The sequence below is a fragment of the Pelodiscus sinensis genome, chromosome 1 (assembly GCF_052426305.1).
Source record: "Pelodiscus sinensis isolate ZL-2025 chromosome 1, ASM5242630v1, whole genome shotgun sequence".
Taxonomy (NCBI): Eukaryota; Metazoa; Chordata; order Testudines; family Trionychidae; genus Pelodiscus; species Pelodiscus sinensis.
In genome coordinates, this window is record NC_143052.1 from 101,055,200 (window position 1) to 101,065,903 (window position 10,704).

At 41.8% G+C, this 10,704-nt stretch overlaps 1 protein-coding gene across 1 annotated transcript in view; it reads left to right on the forward strand.

Moving 5' to 3' along the window:
- The window catches only part of LOC102446096 (tyrosine 3-monooxygenase-like), a 57,869-nt gene extending 56,720 nt beyond the window's left edge, over nucleotides 1-1,149 (forward strand). Inside the window, exon 12 of the mRNA XM_006138075.5 lies at nucleotides 278-1,149. Coding sequence (XP_006138137.3) covers nucleotides 278-437 — 160 coding nt within the window. The 3' untranslated portion in view covers nucleotides 438-1,149. The remainder of the gene's footprint in view (nucleotides 1-277) is intronic.
- Nucleotides 1,150-10,704: the final 9,555 nt, after the last annotated feature.

Sequence of the window (10,704 nt, forward strand, 5' to 3'; positions counted from 1 at the left end):
TGGTATGGCTCCATTCAAAAGATAAGGGAAGAGAGCCCATAATGTGTCTATGTGAATATTTCACTTCAGTGTTAGAATGATTACCTCTTATTCTAAATAGAAATAAATAAAAATGAAAAGGCTGTGCTACATTTCTGCAATGCCCTAGCATACTTATGTTATTAAAATAGAAGTCGCATAGTGATAAATAAGGCCCAATAGGTTTTACATTTAGGTTTTTGTCTGCAGGTTGAAAAGTCATATACCTGTCTCTCATATTCTTCTCCATCCCCAATAGAAAATATGCTCTGAAGATCAAGAAGCCCTTTTTTCTTCACTATGATCCATTGACCTGCAGTGTAGAGGTTCTGAATACAGCTCAGAAAATCAAGAACACACTTGGTCAAATGAAACAGGAAGTGAAAACCCTCTGCTTTGCCCTTGAAAAAATGTCTTAAAAGCCTGTCTTTAGCTGGTGCTGCAATATGTACAAATCACTCTAGAACCTGCAGATTTCTAATGGCGAAACTGTGTGTTTCTGAAGATCCTAATTTATGAGTAGCTGAGTCAAGCTAATCACCTCAACGAGTCAAACTACAAGAATCTTAGCCACATTAATTACTTGCTATAGTCTGGTTCGATGATAAACAATAAAATCTTCTACTTTTGATAGGCAATAAAAGCTAGTATTGGAGTGGAGTATACTTAGCGACCATTGTATTAAATTACATTAAATTGATATGTAGCAATCTATGACACTTTTCTAGGGCTGTCTCATTGAATGACAAAACTTTTCAGACTATGCTACAGATTTTTGTTTGCCAATTAAATGACCCCAAATTATCAGGGTTGATAACTACTTTAAAATATCATCTATACACTTGTGAAACTCAGTTCTACAGTTGATAATGCATAAAGTACTGGTTGCTATGCATAGTCCCCTCAAGATACCCTGAAGAAAATGTTTGCCGGATTGGGCCTTGTATTTGTATGTGGTATTTATTTAAGCAAAATACAGGACTATGTAGCACTTTAAAGACTAACAAGATGGTTTATTAGATGATGAGCTTTCGTGGGCCAGACCCACTTCCTCAGATCAAATAGTGGAAGAAAATAGTCACAACCATATATACCAAAGGATACAATTAAAAAAAAAAGAACACATATGAAAAGGACAAATCAAATTTCAGAACAGAAGGCGGATGCACGGGGTGGGAGGTAAATGTCTGTGAGCTAATGATATTAGAGGTGATAATTGGGGAAGCTATCTTTGTAATGGGTAAGATAACTAGAGTCTTTGTTAAGAACCCTGTGCAAAGTGTCGAATTTTAGCATGAATAACAGTTCAGAGGAGTCCCTTTCAAGTGCAGTTTTAAAAGGCTTTTGAAGCAGGATGCAGGTAATTAAGTCGTTGAGACAATGTCCTTTCTGGTTGAAATGGCAAGAAACTGTTTTTTCTTTGTGATCCTGTCTAATATCTGTTTTGTGGGCATTGATCCTTTGGCAAAGTGTCTGAGACGTTTGTCCAATGTACACAGCAGACGGACACTTTCGGCACATGATAGCATAGATTATATTTCTGGATGTGCAGGAATGTGTGTTCTTATTTAAGACTGCCACTTTATTTAACAGCCTTCATATACTGGTAGATAATTTTGTGCCATGCATAGGGTCCCAAAGTTTGGCCCTTTGATTAAATGCAATCCAGAAATCTTGTGGCCCAGGGTTGATCTCATCTTAATTTAGGGTTTGGAGTCTTGAAGTCCCACAAGCCAGAAGGTTGATGAAAGATGAAGATTTGCAATCTGTGACATACAGAATCGTATTTTCAAAGTAGCCTAAAAGATTCATGCACTAAACTGACTTTCAATGAGATTTGGATGCTTAACTCCCCTAAGATCCTTTAAAAATATTAGCCTTAAGGTGACATTTTAAAAAGCACCTAAGAGCTTGCTTACTCTAACACTGAGTTAATGGCAAGCTGATGTGTGAATCCACCTTGTTCTAGTCTGCCACAAACTGTTCATCTGCATCCTGCTAACATGAATTAACAGTTTGTTAGTGTGCTTTGAGCTCATTCTCTTTGAAAGAGGGCTAGTTCAAATAGTTCTAATTAACTGTTAATGGGTATCAGCAGAGTACACATGGACAGGTAGAGTGGGCTAGCTTCACATCTCAAATTGTTGTGAACTAATTGCTCCTACAGACAAGTCTAATGCAGCTGCCCCACTGCAGTGCTTTAAAGAAGACACTCTAAGCCAGGGTTTCCCAACCTATGGGTCGGGACCCAAATATGGGTTGCCATTACATTTCAAAAGGGTCGCCAAGTGTCTTCCCAGGTGGCTCTGCCTCCTCTCCTCCCCCTGTTTTTGAATTGCCTTGGGTCACCAAGTCTTCCTGAACTAGCCAATTAGCCCATCATAAGACGGGATTTTCAGGTCTCTCCTCCACGGTCTTCTCTCCTGAGCCTCCAGTCTCCCGCTCCGTCTCTCTCTCTCTCTCAGCTCTCCTCCGCTTTCTGCCTCTCTCTCTGTCTCTCTTTCTCTTCTCCTTCTCCTCCTGCCTCTCACTCAGGAGACCACGGAGCCCAAACGGCCCGTGCTGCATGAGGAGCGTGGAGCCCAAACGGTCGCTTGCAGTGCTTGCTCCCACACGGCGGCCTGGCTGAGTGGCACAGAAGGAGGGCGAGGTGAAGGAGGGCGTGGGGAGGCGGTGAGGGAGGTGAAGGGGGATGGGGCAGTGACATTCATGGCTAAGGGGCGGGGCCTGGAGCCGCTGTCACACCACACATCACCGCCCTGACCTCCTTCGCCTCCCACCGTGGCACTTGGCTGACTTCTGCGCCACTCAGCCGGGCCACCGCGGGGGAGCAAGTGGCGGAAACTGCCGTTTGGGCCCCACACTCCCCATGAAGAACAGGCCACCCAGAGGGAACAGCCAGCATTTCAGCGTTACAGACTCAGACACTGGGCTACTATATATATCATTGTCAAAATGGGTCCCCATCTGGAAAAGGTTGGGAACCACTGCAAGCCAACGGGAGAAAGCTCTTCTTTTGCCATAATTAACCCACATCTGTAGAGGTGGGAAGTTTGTCACCCAGAGAAGCTCTCCCACCACAGAGTGCAGTCTACATAGGGAGTTAGGTTGGCACAACTACATTGCTCAAGGATTTGGATTTTTTTCACCCATGAATGACATAATTATACTCATGGGTCTGTAGTGTAGACCAGATGAAGGGGGTCCATTTGCTTTCAGCTTACTTAAATTGAGATGATTTTCCAACACACTACTATGGATTTATTTTGCCGTATTACTTGTACACACACACACAAAACCTTTTTCTTTAGAGCCATTTGTTTCATTACATCTTGTAGTAATTTATCTGTCTGCTTCTTGCCAATTGGGGCATAGGCAAAAATGATGACTAATAATAGGTCACTTTTAATAAATCATTAAAAATATTTTTATCAAGCTAGTTGTTGTGCTTTGCAGGCTGAACCAAGTGCTGTAGGAAAAATAGGTGAAAGAAAATGCCAGAGAGGGAGGACTATCAAAATATTTTCTATAGACGGACTCTGTAGGCCATACAGTCTCTCTTATGAATTCTTTCTGAGAGACTGAATTTGGATTTTAGACTTGAGCTTGGCTGGAGCTCAGAGTAGACCTATATTTGGAAGAAATGACTTTGTTTTGTCCAAAGCTTCCACACTTTTCTTGGAAAGACTCCAGAGCCGCCCACTCACCCTTGTCTTTGCCAGTTCCTGTAGCAGTGAGAGAAAAAGAACTAACTTCAGGCCAACTTCTCCCACCCTTACAAATACTTATTAGTGCCTTACTTTTCAAGTAATGTCATTGGTTGCAGTGGAACCACTCAGGGAGTAGGATACTACTCCCTGAATAATGATGGCAGAATCTAGTCCTGAGCTGGTTTGGGTGTTTTTAACAATACACAATTTTGATAAAATGCAGACTTGATGGCAATGGGCCAGATTCATCCCTGGGGTAACTTCATCCACTCTAACAGAGTTCCAACAGTGATTAATTTGACTCATGCTTTCAGTGGTAGGTTGCTCTTTCCATTAGAAGCAAAAACTTGCAAGCCTTGCTCAAGCTCTTAGTCAAGTTCTCATATGATCCAGCAAAGGCTATTCCAAAAGCAACAGTCATCACACTTTCTTAAGGACTAAACGTTTTAACCCTTATTTGGCATGAAGACAGATCAAGAGCTGCAGACTTTGCCCCAAAATGACATGGATCATTTGTGTTGCTCTCATAATAGCCATTGTTTCATCATTATAAAATTAACATGAAGAGACTAGCACATGGTGCCATATGCTATACGGGGGGAGGGTGATAGTAGAATGGTGTGATGGTGGCTCGCTGTAAAATGTATCAAATAGAAAAAGAAGAAACTATAGATAGTTCATGTTTGAGTTATTTCATGTTAATTTCTCATAGGATGACTTCAAAGCCAAGTAAACATGTCTTGTGACTTGAAACTGAACTACTGATGCATTCCCTTTGGTGGATATTTTGCTTATGTGAATAAATTTGGTTTTCCTAGATTGGTTGCATGTAAAACAAAACAGTGTATTTTTATTAAATTTGATTATTTTTTTTGTGATATGAGGGAGAATTCTCGGGAACTTGTTACTTTTTTTTCTTAGCCAAATCTATCTTTTACCATTTTTGACCAGTCTGAAATCTCCAGGTGCCTGATTGCTTCTTTATGGGCTTACGAGGAATTCCCAGTGTGGTCACTTCTTAGTATTTTAGCAAGACAGAGAGAGGAAACCTGTTACTTTAAGTCTTCATGAAACTGGGCCATGTTTCTCCCCGTTGCTTTCCTCACCATCCTCTTTCCCCTATAGAGGATTTGTATTGTATGTATTATATTCCATTGCAAGGCAAAGTTCTCACTGTCCAATAGGTATCTCTATTTCTCAGCCACTTCCCAATGAGTAAGGTGACCATATTTCCCTATGCCTAAAACGGGACACCACGAGGGGGTGGGTTGCTGGTGGTTGGGGCTTTAGCCTAAATGGGGGCACTGCTGGCACTCGGCTTCAGGCCACAAGGTGGGGGGTGGGAAGCTGCCAGCACTCGGGGCTTCAGCCCTGCAGCAGTGGGGGGAGGGGAGCTGCCTGTGCTTGGGGCTCTAGCCCAGTGGCAAGGGCAAGGTGGGAACGGGCTACAGCCAGTGGTGGGGGCACCAGAGAAAAAGGTTTCAGCCCGGGTGGAGCAGGTGGTGCGCCAGCAGTCGGGACTTCAGCCCCATGTTCTGGAAGAGCTGGCAGACTTCCCCCCATTTTTAGGGTGCACAGAGAGGGAAAACATTACTACCTGGTTTCTTTCTATGTTTCTCCCTTGTCACCCTGCCTGACTCCAGACACCATGCACTGGTGCCTGCTTGACCGCCAGCCACAAATAGAAGGCTGCCACGGCTGAACTGGCTGGGGAACTCAAGGACCAGCAGGGGGTGTGCTAATAGGAGACATTTTGCCCCTTTAAAAAAAAAAGTTGGGCTGCCTGGAAGACATCTTAAATATGGGGCAGTCCCAGTAAAAATGGGACCGATGGTCACCCTACCAATGAGACTTCTTCATTCTTTATGCCGGGTGAAAATGTGTTACGGATTGAACCTGCATCTTGACATGACCCAGAAAAGCAACCTAGGAGCAGGAGAAGACCATGAATAGAAGTCTCACATCCTCAATAGTCCCACTCCCTATTGACCGAGAAGGAAAGAAGCAAAGCCACATAATAACAATAATTATAATAAATTCCCAAACAGTCCTAAAACACATCATGAGCTGATGTCTAGACATATGTAAAGTGGTCACTTAAGCCTCCACTAAAAATGCAACCTCCTGCAAGATTCCCCTCAACAGTGAAGCATCACAACTGTTTAATAGTACACAGCAAGTTAAGACAGGAGCAATGATAAAGGGTCAGATTTTCAGCCCTCAGTCCAATCGCCTCGCACTACTCAGGAAGTACAAAGGAAGTGAAAACTTCACCTAAGTTCCATTTATGGGGGGGTCTTAAGCAGGCATAGCAGCACTGCTGTAAGCTTAAACACTTCACTCATCACATTGCCAGTGCAGGGAGCATATCACAGGTAAGACACTGGGGCAGGGAATGGCTGGAGCACAATGTTCATTAGCAGTCTCCAACTGGCATATGGTGTCTGGAGAGTTTTCTGGTTTCTATTGCTATTACATTTATATTCATGTAGGATAAAAGGGGAGGAAACAATTTCATACTGTATATTTAGCTAAATGACGAAAAGCACTTTTTTAAGTAGCTAAAACAAGCCCATACATCATTTCCATTGCTGCAGTCAGTTAGGTTTTGGGGGCGCGGGGGGTGTAGGGGGTGTGCTACAGCACTGTTCAATGGGATGTTATTGTAGAAGCATGTATCATATGAAATTATGTAACCTACCACACAAGACTGTAAAGACCAGACAAGTTAAAGTGAGGGAAAAGCTCTTCCAGTTTAGAAGCTAAAACTGATGTTAAACTAGGTGGTGGTTTAAATCATTGTGGGATGCCTCTGAAAATTAAGGGACCCAAGCCTGCTACCCCTGAATTTATGAGACCAGGGCTTCTGCTGACATAAAGCAGTAGGGACTTTAGATTTTATTACTACTACACTGATTTATGACACATATGGATCTACATCCATAGTAAAATTCCCATTGACTCCAGTAGTGCATAATCAGGATCAGCATTCTATAAAGAAGTCAATTCCAGTAATGTCAAATCACAACATGTCCCTATATTTAATTTATTTTATTATTTTTTCGACTGTCTTTAGATGACACAGTTAAGCAACACTTTTCTCTTTTGCATAAGAGTTTGAAACACTTTCACAATAGAATTTTTTAAATATGTTGTTTTTCAAGTGTTTCCTGAATTGATTCCAAAACTGTTGGGTTTGAAGTGGAATGTGCTGGCTGATGCTATGAAATGTATAAAGACTGTTTAAGCCTTGTACTTCAAACAGTTATTTTGGTTCTGACTTTGTCAGTTCATATTTCTTGGTTTAAATCTAAGTAAACAGAGTTATTTCATTCAACTCCTTTGTCTCAGGCTTTGAAACTGAACCTGACTCTGATGTTTTGCTCCCTTATTAAATATTTTGTTAGCTTTAGGGAGTTGGGAAGTGGAAGGAGCTGTGTTTGTAACTTATTATCCACTATTGTTTGTCACAATCTTTTTCTAATTATTTCTTCTTCTTTTTTCCTTTGGCTGATTTTATCCAGCAGCTAGTACAACATGCTTTCAGTTACAAATTTGTTGTCCAGTAATCCTATCAAATTATTAAATGCATAGAACATAAGAAGAACTATGAAGGGCCAACCCAATGGTCCATCTAGCTCAGTAGCCTGTATTTTGATGGTGGCCAGTGCCAAATGCTTCAGCGGGAATGAACAGATCAGAATAATTTTGAGTGATCCATTCCTTGGCATCTAGTCCCATCTTCTGGCAGATGAAGACTTAAGAATTCCCAAAGCATGGGGTTTGCATCCTTGACCATCTTGACTAATAGTGATTGAGGTATCTATTAACTTCTATTAACTTCTCCATTAACTTCTATAACACATTTTTAACCCATTGAATCTTTTGGCCTTCACATCCGCTGGTTAAGAGGGTGTAAAGTAATATTTTGTTTTGTTTTAAACCTGCTGCCCTTTTTTTATGAGCCTTGATTTTTGTGTTACATGAAGAGGTAAATAACACGCCTGTATTCACTTTCTTCATGTCATTCATGATTCTATACGTCTCTATCACATCCCCCTTGTCATCCCTTTTCTAAGCTAAACAGTTCCCATTATCAGATCCCATATTACTCAGGGTTCAGGGAAGATCAAAATGAATTGTGAAGCATGTAGAAGAACATAATTTGTTGGACAAAAGTCAACATGGTTTCTGTAAAGGGAAATCCTGTCTTACTAATCTGTTAGGGTATGTCTACACTACCACCCTAGTTTGAACTAGGGTGGTAATGTAGGCAACCAGAGTTGCAAATGAAGCCCGGGATTTGAATTTCCCGGGCTTCATTTGCATAAAGCCGGGCGCCGCCATTTTTAAATGTCCGCTAGTGCGGACTCCGTGCCATGCGGCTACACTCGGCATGGACTAGGTAGTTCGGACTAGGCTTCCTAGTAGGAATAAGGGATCCCCTGGAAAAGGGCTTATTTTCCGGAGAATTGCATCTACACTGGCGCTTTTCTCCGTCAAAAACCCCGAGCTGGAAAAAAGCGGCAGCCATGTAAATGCAAATGCCGCGGGGGATATTTAAATCCCCCGGGGGATATTTAAATCCCCCGCGGATTTGCAATTCCGAAGTATCTCATTAGCATCCCTTTTCCGGAAAGGGATGCCAATGTAGACACAGCCCAAGGGTCAGTCCTGGGACCAATCCTTTTCAACTTATTCATAAATGATCTGGAGAAAGGGGTAAGCAGTGAGGTAGTAAAGTTTGCAGATGATACAAAACTGTTTAGGATAGTCAAGACAGAAGCAGACTGTGAGGGAGTCCAAGAAGATCTCACCAAAATGAGTGATTGGGCAACAAAATGGCAAATGAAATTTAATGTGGATAAGTGTAAAGTAATGCACATCGGGGAAAAATAACCCCATCTATACGTACAGTATGATGGGAGCTAATTTGGCTATGACAAATCAGGAAATAGATCTTGGAGTTATCGTGGACAGTTCTCTGAAAACTTCCACGCAGTGTGCAGCGGTGGTCAAAAAGGCAAATAGGATGCTAGGAATTATTAGGAAAGGGATAGAAAATAAGACCCAGAATATCTTACTGCCCCTTTATATAACTATGGTACGCCCACATCTTGAATACTGTGTACAGATGTGGTCTCCTCACCTCAAAAAAGATATTTTGGCCTTGGAAAGGGTTCAGAAAAGGGCAACTAAAATGATTAGGGGTTTGGAACAGGTCTCTCATAAGGAGAGGTTAAAGCGACTGGGACTTTTCAGTTTAGAAAAGAGGAGACTGAGGGGGGATATGATAGAGGTCTATAAAATTATGAGTGGTGTGGAGAGGGCCGATAAAGAAAAGTTATTTATTAGTTCCCTAAATAGAAGAACTAGAGGACACCAAATAAAATTAATGGGGAGCAGGTTTAAAACTACTAAAAGAAAGTTCTTCTTCACACAGAGTGTAGTCAACCTGTGGAACTCCTTGCCAGAGGAGGCTGTGAAGGCTAGGACTATAATAGAGTTTAAAGAGAAGCTAGATAATTTCATGGAGGTTAGGTCCATAAAAGGCTATTAGCCAGGGGATAAAATGGTGTCCTTGGCCTCTGTCTGTCAGAGACTGGAGAGGGATGGCAGGAGACAAATCGCTTGATCATTGTCTTTGGTCCACCCTCTCTGGGGCACCTGGTGTTGGCCACTGTCGGAAGACAGGATACAGGGCTAGATGGACCTTTGGTCTGACCCAGTACGGCTGTTCTTATGTTCTTATGTTAATCTCCATGGGGAGAGAACTATTTTCCTTATTCCTTTACACTGAAGTTCTCAGTTTTCCCAGGAGCAGGGATGACAGCATGGAAAGTCGGGAATCTTTGAAACCTACACAGCAGCTTACTAGATACAACTGTGAATGGTTAAAAGGCTGAAGTCCCTTGCAGTTCCAGTATTCTATGATTCTATGAAAAAAGCCTCTAAGAACATGATTATCTACCGCAGAGCCTATTTTGCTATTACTGCCTAATTCGCCACATTTTGTCAAAAGGTCTAGGAATCAGTTATCAGTGGTGAGACTTAAACCTTGTTTAGAGCCAGATCTTAGTACCATTGACCCCCTAGGCCCAGTCCGTATCCACTGGTATAAATCTGCCATAGCTACCGTTGGCCTCAATAGAGTTACCCCAATTTATGCCAACAGAGGATTTAGCTCAATATTTTGCCATTGATTTCAATCAATATAACATCAGGTCCTTTTTAGCACCATAAGCAATATAGAGGTGATTCACCATTGTGGAAAGTAATGGGAACAAGTGTATATTTGTGTGTAGGCCAGAATAAAATAAATACAGTGATTAAACATGAAAAAGAGAAATTATTTTGCATACAAGAGACCCAATACTGAACCTCATACTCCTGCAAATAGCCCTTATTCATTAATATTCCCATTTATTTCACTGATGACCTGGAGAAATAGGGAATAAGGCCTGGTCTAAAGAGGTACCCAGCACTCTCCATTCACATATTGGATGATGCCACTAGAAACAAGAAAGAATTTTGGGTCCCCCAGAATTCCACCACAATGTCACTGAGCATCATTCTAGCACTTTCCTTCCGCTCATGATACTTGATGTCTTTTTTCCAAGCTGATGTTGAAATCAAACTGAGGAAAATGTAATTTTAAAACAAGCCTCCAAAATCTTTAATCTGCTTGGTTTATACCAATGGAACTAATTCAGATCCAATTACTGGAGCTAAGACTGAGAGTCCACATAGACTGATTACTCATACCTTCATATGGGCAAATGACAACTAAGGTCGAACCTTGCACTCCATACTCAGATGATAACCAAGACCCAGATAAGAAAATCCACTCAAAGAGCCAGAAAACTGTTGCTTTTAACTTATGACATTTCCTTCACAGCATATCTTTTTCTGGGTGGGACGAGTGGAAGGGCATAGGGATAGGGGAAGAGGTAGGATCGGGCCCTCGTGGAATGGC